The 22,230-nt window shown below is 32.0% G+C and overlaps 1 protein-coding gene across 1 annotated transcript in view; it reads left to right on the forward strand.

Annotated features, from left to right (window-relative positions):
* The window catches only part of snz (sorting nexin snazarus), a 51,624-nt gene that overhangs the window by 2,748 nt on the left and 26,646 nt on the right, over window positions 1-22,230 (forward strand). Inside the window, exons 3-7 of the mRNA XM_075302764.1 lie at window positions 10,681-10,815; window positions 10,883-11,059; window positions 16,534-16,706; window positions 16,777-17,909; window positions 21,863-22,024. Of these exons, the coding sequence (XP_075158879.1) occupies window positions 10,681-10,815; window positions 10,883-11,059; window positions 16,534-16,706; window positions 16,777-17,909; window positions 21,863-22,024 (1,780 nt within the window). The remainder of the gene's footprint in view (window positions 1-10,680; window positions 10,816-10,882; window positions 11,060-16,533; window positions 16,707-16,776; window positions 17,910-21,862; window positions 22,025-22,230) is intronic.

A 22,230-nucleotide genomic window follows, 5' to 3' on the forward strand; every position in this document is an offset into this window, starting at 1 on the left:
CAAAAAAACAACAACATTTTTATTTTTTAATGTTTTTTTTAGAAAGTGATTCTGGCGGCGCTATGGATATTGGTCCCATGGAAATTAACCCCAAAATGCTAAATAAAGTAGGTCCCCAAAAACAATAACATTTTTATGTTTTTGAGGAGTAAATGCATTTTATTTTTGGGGCCTGTTTACATTATAACAATACACCCTAATTTCCATTTGGGATTGTGCTTCCTTTCCAAGTGGGGGCTATTTTCGCATTCTAACATGTCACAATGGTGGCAAGTGTACACATGTTTGTTGTTCTGAATAGCAATGTATCGCCTGAGATTTTATTTTTGTGTGGCCGGCATTCGGCCCTAATTTTATTTTGGGGACGATTTTCATGTTTCAGTTATATTTTGTTGGGAATCTTTTTCAAGGGGCTCATATTCATTAGGAAGCGTTGCCTCACATTTGTGGCCCTGTTTCATTTGGATTTTGGAGCTCAGTTTCCTGTTTATATACAAGCAGTTTGTAGGGGATCAACTGTACTGTCCATACTTCAGGTGTGTGTGTGTGTTATACCATGTCTACACACAAAAATTTTTTTTCAGATTCAAGCACAAAATTAATTGATCCAATTAATTTTTTAATTGATATGTCTTCAATCATGAAAATGATAGTATCAATCACAGATTTAATTGGGTATCAAAAAATTTCTTGATTAAAAAATTAATTGATTTTAATAGCAAATTTCAATTAATTTTTTTAATAGATTCAATCAAAGTTTTAATTGATGTTGATTGCAAAATTCAATTAATTTTTTAATTAAAAGCGAAACTATTTTTAGTCGCTATAGTTACATATATTTCAATGAGTTTCTATAACAATTTTTAATAATTTTTAGTTTGATTTAAAAATTCATAGTTTCAATTTGTTTTAATTAAGGTTTAAAAAAATAGCCAGAATTAAGTGTCTTACTCTTCCGAGTGTGATTAAAAAGTTAATTGTATCAATTATTTTTTTAATTGAAAATTTTAAAAATGTCAATCATTAACTAAATTGACTTAATTTTTCTAGTTTGATTAAAAGGTTAATAGTATCAATTAATTTTTTAATTGAATAAGTTTCAACTTCAATCAACTTTTTAATTGGGAATATTTTGGTGATATTTTTTTCTGTGTACGTACAGAAAAAATTTCACGAAAAATTTTCCAATTAAAATCTTAATTGATTTTTAAAAAATATTCAATTAAAAATTTAATTGATTCAACAAATTTTTTAATTGAAACAAAAATCAATCACACAAATTAATAGTATCAATTAATTTTTAATTTGGATCAATTAATTTTTTAATTGATACTATCATTTTCGTGATTGAAGACATTTCAATTAAAAAATTAATTGGATCAATTCATTTCGTGATTGAATCAGAATTTTTTTTTTGTGTGCGGATTCCCTTTCTCTAAGTCAGATGTTGAGAGTTCCTTCAATATTCGTGGACTACCTCATTATCAAACAACCGTTCCGTTCGTGAAGTGTTCACTATGGTGGTATTTGCGATGAGGCATCTAGATCACTGTTGATAGATAGTTTTTTATTATCTATCCCTAGCTTAGGCACCAATGTTTTTCTACATTATCTGCCACTATTTTTAACTTCATAACCGCTTTTTTATGTTTGTTTTGCATTCTGATATTCTCTACAGAAAAAATATTGTTGTTTTTGAACATTATCTGTTCGACATTATTGAAATCGGTTCAGAGTTAGATATAGCTCCCATATATATCTTTCTCCCCATATTACCACAGACGCCAAAGTTTTGCTCCGATCTACATGAAATTTTGCACAGGGGGTAGAATTAATATTCTTACTATGAATGCCAAATTTGGTTGAAATCGGTTCAGATTTAGATATAGCTCCCACCTATATATCTTTAGCCCGATTTATACAGATATGGCCATAGACTTAAATTTTACTCCAATGCACGTGAAATTTTGCACAGGGTGTAGACTTAACATTCTTACTATGCATGCCAAATTTGGTTTAAATCGGTTCAGATTTAGATATAGCTCCCATGTATATCTTTAGTCCGATTTATACACATATGACCACAGAGGCCAAATTTTACTCCGATTTACATTAGCATGAAGTGGGGTAATATTATATGGAAAACGACGGTGAACTATCTGAATTAGACAGGTAGCAATTTTTGGTTAGTAATAACGGATTTAAATTGGATAAAAATCTTCAATGGAGTGAAAACATGAAATTTTTCGTGAATCATGTTTTAACGGCTCTAAACCAATAACAAAAACCTAATTGAGCATTGTAGACACATTATCGGCGAACCTATACAATCGTTGCCTATATCTTTTATGCCTGATAAAAGTGATAGAGGATATTCAAAAGTAAAAACCGTTTGCTATATGTGCTACCATGGTGAGAAAAAAAGGAAGCGTCCTACAAGGCAAAAATGTGGGCAATGTAAAAATCCAGTCTGTGTGGAGCACACCTGGGTGCAAACCAAAAGCTACAGTTGCCCAAAATATATATATTTTAAGTTGTTATTTCCTCTTCTTTTATTTGTATTATTTTCATATGAAATAATTCAAAACAAATCAACTAAAAGTATCTTAAACCACAATATATACATTTGTAAATAGTGGCAGATTTTGAAGAAAAATACAAAAAATGTAAATGTAAAAAAATGAAAGAGCACGAAAAATTTGCCACTGAGTCCAAATTTCATAAAAATCGGATAAATATTGTTGAAATGGCAAGAGTGTCAAAAATGAAATATTTACATTTGTATATAGTGCCAAAGCTAGGGCTATAGAAATAAAAATTTGACAAAATTTTCTATAGAAATAAAATTTTGACAAAATCTTCTATAGAAATAAAATTTTAGCAAATTTTCTAAAGAAATAAAATTTTTTCTATAGAAATAAAATTTTGACAAAATTTTCTATAGAAATAAAATTTTGACAAAATCTTCCACAGAAATAAAAATTTGACAAAATTTTCTATAGAAATAAAATTTTAGCAAATTTTCTAAAGAAATAAAATTTTAGCAAATTTTCTAAAGAAATAAAATTTTTTCTATAGAAATAAAATTTTGACAAAATTTTCTATAGAAATAAAATGTTGACAAAATTTTCTATAGAAATAAAATTTTGACAAAACTTTCTATATAAATAAAATTATGACTGAATAAATAAATAAAATTTTGACTAGATTTCATATAGAAATAAAATTTTTTTAAATAAATTGTTTTTAGTAGAATTTTTTTCGTATTTTTTTTTTGTTTTTCTTTTTGACAAAATTTTCTATCAAATTGTCTACAGAAATAAAATTTTCTATAGAAATAAATTTTTGACAAAATTTTCTATAGAAATAATTTTTTGACAAAATTTTCTATAGAAATAAAATGCTAATAATATTTTCTATAGAAATAAAATTTTGACAAAATCTTCTATAGAAATAAAATTTTGCCTAGATTTCCTATGGAAAGAAAATTTTTCAAAATATATTGTTTTTTTGTAGTTTTTTCGTAAAATTTTCTCTATATTTTGGTAGGTTATTTTTTTGGCTGGAGTGGCAATCGCATTTTCTTAAAGCTCCGTTTGCTTTTAAAACATACTACGATGGGCAGAGCTATAATCTTGCCTATAAATTCCATATGCCAGTTAGAAACTGAAATGCTGAAAGTTTACCGATGAGAAGATAGTTGCAATTTACTTCCTGTCAACTTACAGTTAAAGCCTAACGGAGCTACATGGCAGTGGCCATTAATGTGTAAAATAAAACCAGGAAATTGAGATTTTTCGTCGTACGATCTTCTCTTATAACATATCCGTTTTACATTCTTCCGTCATCCTACAGTCAGTTTCTATCACTTGTATTTATGTATATTTGTTTGGGCCCATATTAAAGGAGTGTTCATAAAATTAATTGCACCACCCCTACTGTTGTGCAGGATACAAAACTTTGTGCAAAATATGTAACGCCAAGCAGAAAAGAAACACAGCCCTGGTGTCTTTGATAAATCGGATTGGTATAACATTGTGATTCTATTTAATGATGTTCGTTCTCCTGTCGGCCTATCAAAAAGTTTTAGTCAATTTTAATACACAATGGTAACAAGAATTTTGTGCAATTCTCTTTTTGGTGTCATATATAATCCCCCATTGAAAGCCCTGATACAAATTAACTGCGATTAGGCAAAAAAAACAATGTATTTTTTGTAAAAATCAAGGCATACTTAGGAAGGTATTTTCAAGGTATCTGCTGATTACAATCTTTTCATTGCTGGGCTACTGACTATCAGTGTTTGTTTATATTCAAATATGTTTTTATTAATAACACTGGCGTAGATAGAGGGTTTTTATGGAGTTGTCATCTCCCCCTAGTTAATAAATTGCAGTATTTCTAATATATCCTTGTATGATAATATATCCTTGGATTAAATATTCTTCACATATACTATAATTATTATTTATTTATTTTTTTTTTTGAGTATATTAAAATAGCCAACATATTGTAGATTTCATCCTTTAGAAGGAAGTTACTAGATAAAATTACTTTATACCAACAACTTGACGCTCCCCCAACAGGGACACATATAAACCGATCCCCAGATTTGACCTCCGGAGCCTCTTGGAGGAGCAAAATTCATTGGATCCGGTTGAAATTTGATACGTGTTGTTAGTATATGGTCTCTAACAACCATGCAAAAGTTGGTCCATAGCCCATATATAATCCGATCACCAGATTTGACGTTCGGAGCCTCTAGGAGGAGCAAAATTTATCCGATCCGGTTGAAATTTGATAAGTTGTGTTAGTATATGGTTTCTAACAGCTATGCAAAAATAGGTCGGATGGTATTGCAAATGGACCATATCGGACCACTTTTACATATAGCCCCCATATAAACCAACTCCTAGATTTGGCATGCGGAGCCTCTCGGAGGAAAAAAATTCATCCGATCCGGTTGAACTTTGGTACGTGGTGTTAGTATATGATCTCTAACAACCATGAAAAAATTAGTCCATATCGGTCCATAATTATATATAGCCCCATATAAAACGATCCTCAGATTTGACCTCCGGAGCCTCTTGGAGGAGCAAAATTCATCCGATCCGGTTGAAATTTGATACATGTTGCTAGTATATGGTCTCTAACAACCATGCAGAAATTGGTCCATATTGGTACATAATAACCGATATAAACCGATCCGAGCAAAATTCATCCAATCCGGTTGAAATTTTGTACGTGGTCAGATAAACCGATCTCCAATCACACAAAAATTGGTCCATATTGATTCATAATTGTATATAGTCCCCATATAAAGCGACCACATATTTCAATTCTGTCTCTCTAATTACCTCGCAAAAGTTCATATCGGTTCGTAATTACCAATGCTGTGGAGTCGGAGCCGGAGTCGGAGTCTGAAGATTTTGCTGGAGTCGTAAAAATTTTGCTCGACTCCGACTCCGGCGAAAAAAATTTGAAAGACACTTCATATCGTTGTAACTAAAGAAATATTTCGACAAATTAGATTCCATTAGGGTTTTTAATCGAACAACGCAAAACGAAGTACTGGATTTCAGGACATTCAAAGTGTATTTATATGGGTAAAATTTTACGATGATATAAATAGTAGGTTTTACTAGAATATGGGCTGAATTGGTCAATTGTATTATCCTTCTTTAACATATTATTGTCCTTTTTTAACACATATTAAACTACAGATTTATGACCTTATATATACTCTTGATAAAGGTACAATTTTAAGTCAATATAGCAGTAGAACCTAACGTTCTTTTTTGGCAGGCATGTCGAGTTCGACGATGGGTCATACCGGACAATTTTGTGATACAGCACTTACATATAAACCCATCTTCCGATTTGGTTTACGAAATTTTTCTCAGTCTAAAATTTTCATAAGATTTGTCAGAAATTTTTAATTTAGAGTTGATTTGAGATCCATAAACAAATACGCAAAATTCCCGTCGGCCCATATTTTGTATATGGAGATAATTACTTGAGAAATCTCCATATACACCCGATGTCCTTGGCAGCTATAATTTTAAATTAAAACTCTGCCAAACTGACATCTGAGCCGGTCTAGAAAGTTTTTTCATCAAAGCCACTCGAAATTCTTTACATTAAATTGATGACCTCTAATGTCCATGATAGACCATTTGTAAATCGATGTTTCACAATTTTACTTCTATAGAAACAATATTCGTAATTGTCATCTGTTGTATGGTAGTGGTTATTTAAAATTATTGCCTGTCCTAATTTATGGCAGTTTATGTTTGTTTTATATATCTGACACATCATATTTCTAAACTTTCTGTCTGATTAGCCCGACATTTTCATGTTTGCGTATTTTTCGTTTTTATATAGATTTATTTTTTATAAAATGCCTAAATAGACCAATACCAGGATTTTACTTCTTAAACTTCTGGAAGCTTAATTATTTTTTTGAAATTTTGTGTTTTTATAACTTCATATTCTGGAGATTGTTGTTATCTACCCATATTTTGATATGGTCTCTATATAGCCTTGTGTCGTATTTTAATTTATTGGCCCGAAATTAAAATGTAGAGTTCTTTACACCCCTAAAATGCTGAGATTTGTCGTCGAGTCGTATCAAAAATTAGAGTTCTTTTTGACATATAAACACAAATGGCAAAATAGAGTACTTAAATCGGTCTATTTTTGGAACACTACACCGGATGCCCAAACTGAAACAGTTTTCTAAGAGTTTGTCCGAGGGTGGATCCTGAGGACCTGTCTATGCACACAAAAAAAAAATTCTGATTCAATCACGAAATTAATTGATCCAATTAATTTTTTAATTGAAATGTCTTCAATCACGAAAATAATAGTATCAATCATAGTTTTAATTGGGCATAGAAAAAATTCTTGATTAAAAATCTAATGGGTTTGATTAACAAATTTCAATTAATTTTTTTAATTGATTCAATTAAAAATTTAATTGATGTTGAATGCAAAACTCAATTAATTTTCTAATTAAAAAGGTCAATATTTTCAAATACTTTTTGAACTGGCTTAGAGTTTTTATTTGGAATAACAAATGATTGTTTGAAATACATTTTTAATTAAAAAAAAATCAGCACTTTTTTTTACTGAATTAGTCTTCCGAATTTGATTAAAAAGTTAATTAAAAATTTTAAAATTTTCAATCATTGACTTAATTAACTTAATGTTTCTATCATGATTAAAAAGTTAATTGTATCAATTAATTTATTAATTGAAAAAATGTTCAACTTCAATTAACTTTTTAATTGGAAATATTTTGGTGATATTTTTTTCTGTGTGATACACATCGGGCTGCCACCTAACCTAGATTTGGTTTGCGGAGCCTCTTGGAGGAGCAAAATTCATCCGATCCGGTTGAAATTTGATACGTGTTGTTAGTATATGGTCTCAAACAACCATGCAAAAATTGGTCCATATCGGTCCATAATTATATATCGTCCACATATAAACCGATCCCTAGATTTGACCTTTGGAGCCTCTTGGGGGAGCAAAATTCATCCGATCTGGTTGAAATTTGATACGTGGTGTTAGTATATGGTCCCTAACAACCATGCAAAAATTGGTCCATATCGGTCCATAATTATATATAGCCCATATATAATACCGATAACCAGATTTGACGTTCGGGGCCTCTAGGAGGAGCAAAATTTATCCGATCCGGTTGAAATTTGATAAGTTGTGTTAGTATATGGTTTCTAACAGCTATGCAAAAATATGTCGGATGGTATTGCAAATGGGCCATATCGGACCACTTTTACATATAGCCCCCATATAAACCGACTCCTAGATTTGGCATGCGGAGCCTCTTGGAGGAGAAAAATTCATGCGATCCGGTTGAACTTTGGTACGTGGTGTTAGTATATGATCTCTAACAACCATGAAAAAATTAGTCCATATCGGTCCATAATTATATATAGCCCCCATATAAATCGATCCTCAGATTTGACCTCCGGAGCCTCTTGGAGGAACAAAATTCATCCGATCCGGTTGAAATTTGATACGTGTTGCTAGTATATGGTCTCTAACAACCATGCAGAAATTGGTCCATATCGGTCCATAATTATATATAGCCCTCATATAAACCGATCCGAGCAAAATTCATCCAATCTGGTTGAAATTTTGTACGTGGTCAGATAAACCGATCTCCAATCACACAAAAATTGGTCCATATCGATTCATAATTGTATATAGTCCCCATATAAAGCGACCCCATATTTCAAATCTGGATCTAATTACCTCGCAAAAGTTCATATCGGTTCGTACACAGAAAAAAATTTCGCGAAAAATTTTCCAATTAAAATTTTAATTGAGTTTTAAAAAATATTTAATTAAAAATTTAATTGATTCAACAAATTTCTTAATTGAAACAAAAACCAATCACAAAAATTAATAGTATCAATTAATTTTTTAATTTTAATTGACCTTCAATTATTTGTTTAATTGATACTATCATTTGTGTGATTGAAGACATTTCAATTAAAAAATTAATTGGATCAATTAATTTCGTGATTGAATCAGATTTTTTTTTTTGTGTAATTACCCTTCGGGAAATTGGTGCAAATTGCCACTGACTGACCCATCACAGAACTAGCTCCAGTTACTTGCAATTTTTAAATAGCCGTAATTTATTGATTTCCGTACTCGCTTGATATTAAAATCTTTTTGGATCTACACATTTGGTGAAATAAAATTATCAGAATAACCATATTTCAAATGTTTTCAAATGTTCGGATGCCCAAACTGAAACAGTTTTCTAAGAGTTTGTCCGAGGGTAGATCCTGAGGACCTGTCTATGGAGTGCTACTGCTAAATTGTCCCAGGACGTGTCCTTTGGAATGAGTCCAAGACGTGTTCTGAAGTGTAAATTTACTCCGTCAATGACAAACCCATTTTAAAGTGACCGATCCCTTCCATACATTTTGACCAGAACTGGGACTGGTCCATACACACCAAGGACTAGTCCTGTACCGGTCCTGTGGTAGGGTATTTGTGGACTTCCTTGTACACAGAAAAAAATTCACGAAAATTTTTCCAATTAAAATTTTAATTGAGTTTTAAAAAATATTCAATTAAAAATTTAATTGATTCAACAATTTTTTTAATTGAAACAAAAATCAATCACAAAAATTAATAGTATCAATTAATTGGATAAATTAATTTTTTAATTGACCTTCAATTCAATTTTTTAATTGATACTATCATTTCTGTGTTTGAAGACATTTCAATTAAAAATTTAATTGGATCAATTAATTTCGTGATTGAATCAGATTTTTTTTGTGTGTATATATATTTTTGTACATAATATATACCACAAATGGACTAAAATTAGAAGACGGCGCTGGCCATCGGTAAGCATTACTACAATTACAATATTTAGTAGAAGTTTCTACGCAATCCATCGTGGAGGGTACATAAGATTCGGCCTGGCCGAACTTACGGCCGTATATACTTGTTTTGAATTAGGTTAGGATAGGTTAAAGTGCACACAAAATTTTTTTTCTGATTCAATCACGAAATTAATTGATCCAATTAATTTTTAATTGAAATGTCTTCAATCACAGAAATGATAGTATCAATTAAAAAATTAATTGAAGGTCAATTAAAAAGTTAATTGATCCAATTAAAAAATTAATTGATACTATTATTTTTGTGATTAATTTTTGTTTCAATTAAAAAAATTGTTGAATCAATTAATTTTTTAATTGAATATTTTTTAAAACTCAATTAAAATTTTAATTGGAAAATTTGTCGTGAAATTTTTTTGTGTGTGGCATCCCGACTTATTTTCAGGCCCACTATTCAGTCCATTGTGAATTAAAATTATTTTTATTTATTTAATTCTATAAATTGTTTAATCAGATCAGAAATCGATATAATTTATGCGAATGAACCAATTAATTATTAATTGGAGTTATCATTACATCGTTTATTGTAATGATAGTTTCCAATAGAGCTAAAACATAACTTGTGGCAAAGTAATTTTTTTGAAACCAAGTAAGTAACTAAAATTAATTTGCCATAATAAAATTTGTGGTCAAATAAATATATTCCTCATGCGACTTGGTTTTCATTAAGGTGTTATAAAAAATTAATTTCCAACAAAACTCGTAAAAACTTATTGCAGTAATTATATTAGATACATCTAAATGACAAGCATGTCGAACAAAATACATAATTGTATGTATATCAAAGCTCGATATATATTTGGAATGTTATCAAAGTCCAAACTTGAGTTTTGATGAGTTTTATTATTGTTTTTGTTTTTAGATACTACTAGTATGTAAATGAAAACGACTGGTTTACAATCTCATATTTATATACACGTCTAAGTACTTGATACATATTGATTGAGTATGTGTGTTGCAAATGTAATACGAATTTATATGGATATATTTTTTATTGGATGGGATTTGGATTACAATGCCTTAGAATTTATTTTCAGTTTGTGGGTTTTTTTCTACTTTCAAATATAATTACAGATAAGACAAGAATACTATATATATCCATTATATTCCAATATTAAATATCACAGAATAATCTGATAAGAAATTTTAATACATACATAGATAATTATCGTTTAATATCATATTTAATTATATAAGCCTATTATGACATCTTTTTGTTTCTCCCTTACAGAAATAGCCTATTTGATCTACCTAAACCTATTAAGAATGCCTCGAATTTACCTCTGATATTTGGCAAAACTGTTGATTTACAAATTCAACAGATTATAGAATATGTCCTAAGAGATTTTATGACACCATGGCTGGGGTAAGTTATTGGGAATTATTAATGTTGTTTAGCAATTAAAGCCGTTTTTGTATGATTTTTATTTCAGATATGTTGTAACTAAACCAAAGCTAATGAATGATATTGTTCGTGAGGATTTATGGAATGCCATACAAAAAATGCATGAACGAGCTAAGAAAATGGATGCTTCAAAATTAATAGCCGTTGATATGGTTAATAGAGTTACAGTGCATTTGGAAAAGATTCGCATAGCTGAAGCCAGAGCGTAAGCACATTTAAAAAAAAAAATTTTGAATATGATTTTTGCGGTTAAGATCAATGTTTGTCCCAAAGAGTATAGGTATTCAAAAAACTGCACAGTTTCACGCCCTCGACCATGCTGTTCAAGGTTTAACTGTTTTTTGGCTTAAAATCACTGTTTGTCCCAAAGATTATAGGTTTTCAAAAAAACTGAACAGTTTTTCGTCCTCTACAATTCTGTTGCTTATATGGTCGTAATTAGATTTTTGGACTTTTAATCTTTTATAAAGGTCCAATGTTTTCAAATTTGGAATACACGGCTTTCCGAAAATTCGATTTTTATACCCTGCGCCACACTGTGGAACAGGGTATTATAAGTTAGTGCATATGTTTGCAACACCCAGAAGAAGACGAGATAGACATATGGTGTCTTTGGCAATATTGCTCAGAGTGGGTCCCTGGGTCGATATAGCTATGTCCGTCTGTCCGTCCGTTCGTCTGTCCGTGAACACATTTTTGTAATCAAAGTCCAGGTCGCAGTTTTAGTTCAATCGACTTTAAATTTGGCATAAGATTCTGTTTTGGCTCAGAATAGAACCCTATTGATTTTGGAAGAAATCGGTTCAGATTTAGATATAGCTCCCATATATATATATTTCGCCCGATATGCACTTATAGGGCCCCAGAAGCCAGAGTTTTACCCCAATTTGGTTGACATTTTGCACAAGAAGAACGATTAGTGCTATAGTCAAGTATGTCAAATTTTATTGAAATCGGTTGAGATTTAGATATAGCTTCCATATATATCTTTCGCCCGATTTATACTACTATGACCGCATAGGCCAAAGTTGTACTATGATTTACGTGAAATTGTGCACAGGGAGTAGAATTAACATGGTAACTAAGTATGTCAAATTTGATTGAAATCTCCAATTTGGGGAAAAAATGGCCAAAATACGCACATTTTCCTTATAAGATCGCCACTGCTAAGTCGAAAACTTTTAAAAATGACTTCAATTTGCCTTTTCGAATATATATCTATCGACTGATAAGTCACAAATACACTTTTGCCAAGTTTCCTCAAAATTGGGTCAGATTTAAATGTCTCCCATATTTATACCCTGCGCCACACTGTGGAACAGGGTATTATGAGTTAGTGCATATGTTTGCAACATCCAGAAGGAGACGAGATGACACATAGTGTCTTTGGCAAAAATGCTCAGGATGGGCTCCTGAGTCGATATAGCCATGTCCGTCTGTCCGTGAACACAATTTTGGTTTTCAAAGTCTAGGTCGCAGTTTTAGTCCAATCGACTTCAAATTTGGCACAAGTATGTGTTTTGGCTCAGAATAGAACCCTAGTGATTTTGGAAGAAATCGGTTCAGATTTAGATATAGCTCCCATATATATATATATATATATATATATATATATATATATATATATATATATATATATATATATATATATATATATATATATATATATATATATATATATATATATATATATATATATATATATATATATATATATATATATATATATATATATATATATATATATATATATATATATATATATATATATATATATTTCGCCCGATATGGACTTATATGGCCCCAGAAGCACAGGGAGTAGAATTAGCGTTGTACCTATGCGTGCCAAATTTGGTTGAAATCGGTTCAGATTTAGATATAGCTCCCATATATAGCTTTCGGCCAATTTACACTCATATGACCACAGATGCCAATATTTTGCTCCGATTTAGTTGAAATTTTGCACAGGGAGTAGAACTAGCACTGTAGCTATGCGTGCCAAATTTGGTTGAAATCGGTTCAGATTTACACACAAAAATTTTTTTTTCTGATATAATCACGAAATTAATTGATCCAATTAATTTTTTAATTGGAATGTCTTCAATCACAGAAATGATAGTATCAATTAAAAAATTAATTGACGGTCAATTAAAAATTAATTGATCCAATTAAAAAATTATTTGATACTATTAATTTTTGTGATTGATTTTTGTTCCAATTAAAATTTTCAATTAAATTTTTAATTGAATATTTTTTAAAACTCAATTAAAATTTTAATTGGAAAAATGTTCTTGAAAATTTTTTTCTGTGTAGATATAGCTCCCATATATATGTTTTTCTGATTTCGACAAAAATGGTCAAAATACCAACATTTTCCTTGTAAAATCGCCACTGCTTAGTCGAAAAGTTGTAAAAATGACTCTAATTTTTTCTAAACTTCTAATACATATATATCGAGCGATAAATCATAAATAAACTTTTGCGAAGTTTCCTTAAAATTGCTTCAGATTTAAATGTTTCCCATATTTTTTTACTAACATTATGTTCCACCCTAGTGCATTAGCCGACTTAAATGTTGAGTCTATAGATTTTGTAGAAGTCTATCAAATTCTGTCCAGATCGAATGATATTTAAATGTATATATTTGGGACAAACCTTTATATATAGCACCCAACACATTTTACGGATGTGATATGGTATTGAAAATTTAGATCTACAAAGTGGTGCAGGGTATAATATAGTCGGCCCCGCCCGACTTTAGACTTTCCTTACTTGTTTTTTACTAACATTGTGTTCCACCCCAGGGGATTAGCCGACTGAAATTTTAAGTCTATAGTTTTTTTTAAGTCTAACAAATTTTGTCCAGATCGAGTCAGATTTAAATGTATGTATGTATGGTATCGAAAATGTGGATCTACAAAGTGGTGCAGGGTGTACTATAGTCGGCCCCGCCCGATTTTAGACTTTCCTTACTTGTTTTAGGGCGTTTTCGTTTCGCAAAAAATATGTTGCCTGGTGTTACACTACTTTTTCCCTCATTGTATTTTCTCTCAAATGATAGTGTCATTCCAAAGTTATTATTAATTCATAATATTATGAGGGATACAGGACCCAAACGCTAGGACAGTGTCATTTATATCTCGCAATCAATTTCCAGAATGTTGCACCTTTTTTGCCAATCGAAATCGCCATTAAACTTGAAAAACTTGATATTTCCATTTTTTTTTTTCAAATTTTTCAAAAAAAAAAAATAGACTTTTGGCATAAAATAATCCCATTCGCCTTTTAATCCAAAGTCGACTTTTTCGTTCAAGTTCGATTTTGGTCCACACGAAATTCAATTAGTTGATTTTATCCAACATCAAATATCGCCAACCACTCAAATAGAGGATTTTCAAAAAATTAATTAAGATTAGTCGATCAAGAATTGAATTACTACCATCAAACACAATCAGTATGGAATAGGTGAGGGGTAGAAATAAAACTTTGTTGGATATATCACTCGGCAGCTTTTTGTCAATATTTTTCAGGCTCTTGTCCCCAATTTAAATTTAAATTCCTCACAAAAATCCCCAATACATTTTTGACAAGTTTTTATGAAAAAAATAAAGGTGTAGACAGGGCTGCCAATTTTGCCGATTTATCGGCATTTTGACGATTTTTGACTCAAAAAATAGCAGTTTCCGATTTTTGCCTCGAAAATAACGATATTTCGGTTCAAAAATTTCGAAAATTTGAGCGAATTCGAAATCTTAACTGATTTCGATTAAATTTTGCTTACTTTAAGGGTACTTAATTACCTTGTATTAAATTTGAAAACGACCTATTTAGCTCAATACGGCCCCATTGGTTGAAATCGGGCGATGTATATATGGGGGCTATATCTAAATGTGATCCGATTTTTTTTCCAAATTCAATATCGTTCGTCCTTGTGCTGAAAAAGCACTGAACCGATTTTCATCAAAATAATTGCGACCGGCATCCTGCGGACAATACATAGACAGACCGACCGATGAACCGACGAATACTAATAAATCGACTCAGGAGGTGATTCTGAGTCGATCAGTATGTTTTATGGAGTCTAAAGTCAATAAAAGTTATTATTCCCCAAAACACTATGTGGGTTAGGATATAAAATCTGGATGCATTTATTTTAATATTATTTAAATTCCCGATTTTTGGACTACTTTTATAATGCAAGTGCCGCTTATGACGATTTTTCGGGAAAAAGTGACGATTTTTCTTAAAATTTTATTGACATCCCTGGGTGTAGGCTCTGCAAAAAATTCCCAATTTTAATTAAAATTTCTCACACAAATCCCCAATAAAATGTTTATAATTTTTTTTATGAAAATAATAAATGAATAGGCTCTGCTGTACGAAATCCGTAATAATTTACAAATTGCAAAAAAAAAAACGAATCATCAGAACACATATCAGAATTAAATATGTGTATTCATTTATTAAGATTCATCAACTGTTTATCTTATGCAAATCCTCTTCCAAATGCTGGAGAAATATAAATGGCAGTTCCGTCAAACCAAAATTACCTCAGGAAATAATTTCACAATAATAGAAAAATACCTTAAGGTCCGATGATTGAAGAGTTGAAATTTCTCTTTGAAATCAAAAGCTCGAATAGTCTGCCACAATCAGAAAAAAACAACCCTTCCATCAACGCACGGATTTACGCATGGTGTGTAATTCAAACTTTAGCCAAGAAGACCAAAATATAAACTAACTCCTGTGTCCCCAAATTAAAATCCTGCGTCCATTTTCAGTCCAAATGATCCATTTGCACCAAATGTATGCGGAGAATTTAAGAGGAGGAACAAAGTTTTTCTTTTATATTTTTCGGATTCGTGAGGATTTTAAGAATGTGGACAAAGACGAATTTCAGCTAAACCATTTTTTTAGCCTAAATTTCTGGAAATTTCCCACCTAATCTCCAAGTCCTCAACTCAAAGAGTTCATCCCACAAGATTTATGATCACAGTATGGCAACATAATGACAGGTTTAATTTTTCTCACTAGAGTACTTTTCAGAAACTCCTAACTTAACCCCCGAGACATAATTCAATAGTCGACTTTTTGAGCTTTTGTTCTTTCGATTTCTCGACTTTTTTGCAAATTTTAGGAAAAATAGCCTTTCGGATCGTTTAGAAATTCTAATCTGCGAATAAACTGGATAATTTTGTACATGCATTCAGTCGATTCAGTAGCTGACATAAAAACTTGATTAGTCAGAAATAACAGAAGTCGATTAGTGGAATTTGAAGGTTATAAGTCGACTTCAAATTTCGATTAGTCTATGACGATTTATATATTCCTAATATATATTAGGTGGTTTCCCCGGTATTTTTTTTTTTAATTTCCCGGAAAAACTTTCTTTGGTATCAATTTTAGAAATTGGAAAAATATGAATATCGTTCTATGAAAATATTATATCGTTGTAATTTTAAAACTTCCGCAATATTTATGTAGCAGTAGATGAAATTCTAATGTAAAGAAATGCATTTATAGAGATCAATAACTTCTATTACTAATTTTCATTCAGAAATCAATTATTGAGTTTCTATTTCCCAAACTCATTTGTATTAAAAACAAATTTGCGAAAAAAATTAAATTGTCCTTATATGCGGCCAAATGTTTATGAATGTTTGTTTATTCTTCTTTTAGAGCTGAAACGAATATGGCCCCCGTTTTTTCAACGAATTCATATTTGGTTAACGACGAAAAGGAATTGGAGTTTTTACGAAAACTATGCGAAATTATGGTTATACTCTTACTACCCAGAGGATATTCTTTACCACCGCTTAAAGTGCTTTTAAGTGAAATTCTTTCCTACAAAAGTAAGCCTACCTTTTATTGAATATATCAATGTGCCCAGTAACTGATTTTATTTATTTTTCACTTTTGTAGTATTTTTTCCCATGATTAAAATGCTAACATCGCCCGACTATATCAACCAAAAAGTTGTGCAGAATATTGAAGGCCGTTTGGCCGCAGCTGCCATTAGCAAACGCAGTTATGAATATGCTGCAAGTTTTGAGGATTTCTTAAAAGTCATCAATAATTGTGGAAATCTTGAGGAATTATCACTCATACGAAAAAGTATTGTCAACGATTTAATGCATGCAACTACAGTACAAAATCTACAACGTGCCAAAGGTATCGATCCCGATAATGACCCCGATCATAATCTTTCCAAATCGGAAATATCTGCAGCTATGCGTCTAAAACGTTATGTTCAACAGCTAACATATGCCAAGAGTATGTGCGAAAAGAATTTGGAGAAATTCGGTTGGAATGGTAACTATTCCAGTGATTTGGATTTAACACTGGTCGAAATACTAAATACAGCTATAGGAAGACGCTATTTTACCATATTTCTGGAACCATTAAAGGCAAGTGCTTTAGTTGGTTTCTATATGGCCGTGGAGGAAATGAAACATGCTCCTAAGAATGCAGCCCATCAACTGGGAACGGAAATATTCTATACGTATATTAGAGTACCGAAGTCAGAAATACAATTTGATAAACATGAGCGTAAACTAATCGAAACATTCCTCTTGGGCGATTCGGGACCAGAAATATTCTATGATCTGCAGAAACAAATACTGAAAACCCTCGAAGAGAAATACTATCCTCCATTTGTATTAAGCGATCAATATCGTTTGCTAAAGGAAGCATTAGATTCCGATGACTATAAAGATCCCACCTTAATTATAGGCTCATTAAGTGATAATCATGAGGATGCTACGGCCACCTTAGAAGGCTTGGATGTGAGCACAACGGGTACAATCGATGTGGCTGCCCATACCTCATATGCTCGAAAGAAACTCGAACAAATACAGGAACGTATAGATAAGAAAAATCAAGCTTTGGATGCTTTAAAATATTCCGTAAAACCCGATTCGAAAGTATTACAAATTTTAGAAAAAGAAATGGAATGGCTAAAGAATATTAAACGGCAAACAGAGGCACATTTACGACGTACCGATGCATGGACAGAGCATTTAGGTCGTTGGAAAGCTACATTGCAAAGTGTAGAGGTATTGAAAATTTCACATATTTCTTTATTTTTTTTAAAGCATGGTCAATGAAAGAATATAATTTACAAAATGAAAATGATCGAATTATTTTGAAATTGAATTTGATTCAATTACTAAAATGCTTTTCTTCAATTCAATTCAATTAAAATTACAGTGAAACCTCTCAAAAGTGGACATTTTTTCGTGATCATAAGGGACATTTTTTTTATTTATTTTTATACCCTCCACCATAGGATTAGGGTATATTAACCTTGTCATTCCGTTTGTAACACATCGAAATATTGCTCTAAGACCCCATAAAGTATATATATTCTGGATCGTGGTGAAATTCTGCGTCGATCTGAGAATGTCCGTCCGTCCGTCAGTTGAAATCACGCTAACTTCCGAACGAAACAAGCTATCGACTTCAAACTTAGCACAAGTAGTTGTTATTGATGTAGGTCAGATGGTATTGCAAATGGGCCATATCGGTTCACTTTTACGTATAGCCGCCATATAAACGGATCCCCAAAGAGAAGCAAATTTCATCCGATCCGGCTGAAATTTGGTAACATGGTGTTAGTATATGGTCTCTAACAACCATGCAAAAATTGGTCCGCATCGGTCCATAATTATATATAGCCCCCATATAAACCGATCCCCCGATTTGGCTTTCGGAGCCTCTAAGAGAAGCAAATTTCATCCGATCTGGCTGAAATTTGGTACATGGTGTTAGTATATGATCTCTAATGACCATGCAAAAATTAGTCCACATCGGTCAATAATTATATATAGCCACCATATAAACCGATCCCCCTATTTGGCTTACGGAGCCTCTAAGAGAAGCAAATTTCATCCGATCCGGCTGGCACATGGTGTTAGTATATGGTCTCTAATGGCCATGCAAAAATTTGTCCACATCGGTCAATAATTATATATAGCCCCCATATAAACCGATCCCCCTATTTGGCTTGCGGAGCCTCTAAGAGAAGCAAATTTCATCCGATCCGGCTGAAATTTGGTACATGGTGTTAGTATATGGTCTCTAATGGCCATGGAAAAATTGGTCCATAATTATATATAGCCCCCATATAAACCGATCCCCAGATTTGACCTCCGGAGCCCCTTGGAAGAGCAAAATTCATCTGATTCAGTTGATATTCGGTACGTGGTGTTAATATATGGCCTCAAACACCCATGCAAAAATTGGTCGAAATTATATATAACCCCCATATAAACCGATCCCCAGATTTGACCTCCGGAGGCCCTTGGAAGAGCAAAATTCATCCGATTCGGTTGAAATTTGGTACGTGGTGGTAGTATATGATATTTAACAACCATGCCAAAAGTGGTCCATATCAGTCCATAATCATATATAGCCCCATATAAACCGGTCCCGAGATTTGGTTGTGGAGCCTCTTGGAGGAGCAAATTTCACCCCAGTCAGTTGAAATTTGGTACATTGTGCTAGTATATGGCCGTTAACAACCATGCCTAACTAGGTCCATATCAGTCTATAGTTATATATAGCCCTCAGATAAATCAATCCCCAATCACACAAAAATTGGTTCATATCAAGTTCATATTTAATTGTATATAGCCCCCATATAAGCGACCCCCATATTTCAATTCTGCCTCCTTACGTACCGTGCAAAAGTCCATATCGATTCGTAATTATTTGTAGACTTACCTACACATACCGTTTTGTCTAATATATACCACGTCTGGACTAACTCACAATTTAGAAAACGATTTAAGATACCACAACCCAAGTAATTCGATTGTGGATGACAGTCTTTCGTAGAAGTTTCTACGCAAACCATGGTGGAGGGTACGTAAGATTCGGCCTGGCTGAACTTTCGGCCATATATACTTGTTTTTTTTTTTAATTTTTTAGGCACATGGTGTCTTTGACAATAATGCTCAGGGTGGGTCCCTGCGTCGATATAACCATGTCCGTCCGTCTGTCTGTGAACACATTTTTGTGATCAAAGTCTAGGTCGCAATTTAAGTCCAATCGCCTTCAAATTTGGCACAGGTTCCTAATTTGGGTCACAATAGAACCCTATTGATTTTGGAAGAAATCGGTTCAGATTTAGATATAGCTCAGATATATATCTTTCGCCCGATATGCACTAATATGGACCCAGCAGCCAGAGTTTTATACCGATTTACTTGAAATTTTGTACAAACATAACACTTAGTCGTATAGTCAAGTGTGCAAAATTTGATTGAAATCAGTTCAGATTTAGATATAGCTCCCATATATATCTTTCGCCCGATATGGACTTATATGGCCCCAGAAGCCAGATTTTTGGCCGAATTTGGTTGAAATTTTGCACTAGGAGTACAATTAGTAGTATAGTCAAGTGGCCAAAATTTGATTAAAATCGGTTCAGATTTAGATATAGCTCCCATATATATCTTTCGGCCAATATGGACTAATATGGTCCTAAAAGCCAGAGTTTTGGCCCAATTTGGTTGAAATTTTGCACAGGGAGTAGATTTAGCAATGTAGCAATGCGTGCCAAATTTGGTTGAAATCGATTCAGATTTAGATATAGCTCCCATATATATCGTTCGCCCGATATGGACTAATATGGTCCTAGAAGCCAGAGTTTTGGTCCAATTTGTTTGAGATTGTACACTAGGAGTACAATTAGTAGTGCAGTTAAGTGTGCGCAATTTGATTGAAATCGGTTCAGATTTAGATATAGCTCCCATATATAGCTTTCGCCCGATATGGACTAATATGGTTCTAATAACCAGAGTTTTGGCACAATTTGGTTGAAATTTTGCACAGGGAGTAGATTTAGCATTGTAGCTATGCGTGCCAAATTCAGATCGGTTCAGATTTATATATAGCTCCCATATATAGCTTTCGCCTGATTTACACTCATATGACCACAGAGGACAATTTTTAACTCCGATTTAGTTGAAATTTTGCACAGGGAGTAGAATTAGGATTGTAGCTATGCGTGCCAAGTTTGGTTGAAATCGGTTCAGATTTAGATATAGCTCCCATATATATGTTTTTTCTGATTTCGACAAAAATGGTCAAAATACCAACATTTTCCTTGTAAAATCGCCACTGCTTAGTCGAAAAGTTGTAAAAATGACTCTAATTTTCCTAAACTTCTAATACATATATATCGAGCGATAAATCATAAATAAACTTTTGCGAAGTTTCCTTAAAATTGCTTCAGATTTAAATGTTTCCCATATTTTTTACAAACATTGTGTTCCACCCTAGTGCATTAGCCGACTTAAATTTTGAGTCTATAGATTTTGTAGAAGTCTATCAAATTCTGTCCAGATCGAGTGATATTTAAATGTATGTACAATGTATGAATGGACAAACCTTTATATATAGCCCACAACACATTTGACGGATGTGATATGGTATCGAAAATTTAGATCTACAAAGTGGTGCAGGGTATAATATAGTCGGCCCCGCCCGACTTTAGACTTTCCTTACTTGTTTAATTTAAATGTCTTCAAAAATAGATTAAAAAATTAATTGATTTGATTTGAAAAATTCAATTAATTTTTAATTGAGTCAATTAAAAAATTGATGTTGATTGCAAAACTTCCATTAATTTGTTGAATTAAAAACGTTATTATTTTCAATTACTTTCTTATCTGACTTTGTGTTTTTTTGTTAGATTAAAAAATTTATTCTAATTTTAATTTTATTTATTATCATATGTAACCAACCCTTACAAAAGCCTTATACAGTTACTTAAATCAACATTTTAAAAACTACTCAAACAATTTTCTCAATTCTAACCTTAATATAAATTTTGCAAAGATTACGAATCAATGAATTTATTTATTGATTATTTACTTAATTTAGTTTATTTATTTCTGTATATTGTATTTATAGTAATTTTACTATCACATTAAATCTATGGAATGTTTTACTGAATTTATTGATCTTCATGCTATTTGTACTTTGCTTTTATTTACTTTAGATTTCTGATGAAAAAGAATCTCTGCAATTCATGATATTAGTTCATGTGGACGAAGATATTAACACTCCACCTTCGCTGAAAGTATCGTCCGGAAGAGTTGAACCTAGACCTGGTAGTATATCAAGTGGTTGGGTAGTGATGAGATCGTTGAACCAAGTTCATGTAAGTCGATTATTATTTTTTAATTTTGTAAACATTTTAAAAGTCATGAGTAGTGTGCGCGTGACACGTAATTGTCACCACACGCGCGAATTATGAACAATATTTAACGTAACGTGAATTTGTCGTGAGCCACGTGAATTGGCGTGGACAAATTATAAAATTTTCTTTAGAAATAAAATTTTGATAAAATTTTCTATAGAAATAAA

Source organism: Haematobia irritans, chromosome 3 (genome assembly GCF_050003625.1).
Source record: "Haematobia irritans isolate KBUSLIRL chromosome 3, ASM5000362v1, whole genome shotgun sequence".
NCBI classification, from domain to species: domain Eukaryota; kingdom Metazoa; phylum Arthropoda; class Insecta; order Diptera; family Muscidae; genus Haematobia; species Haematobia irritans.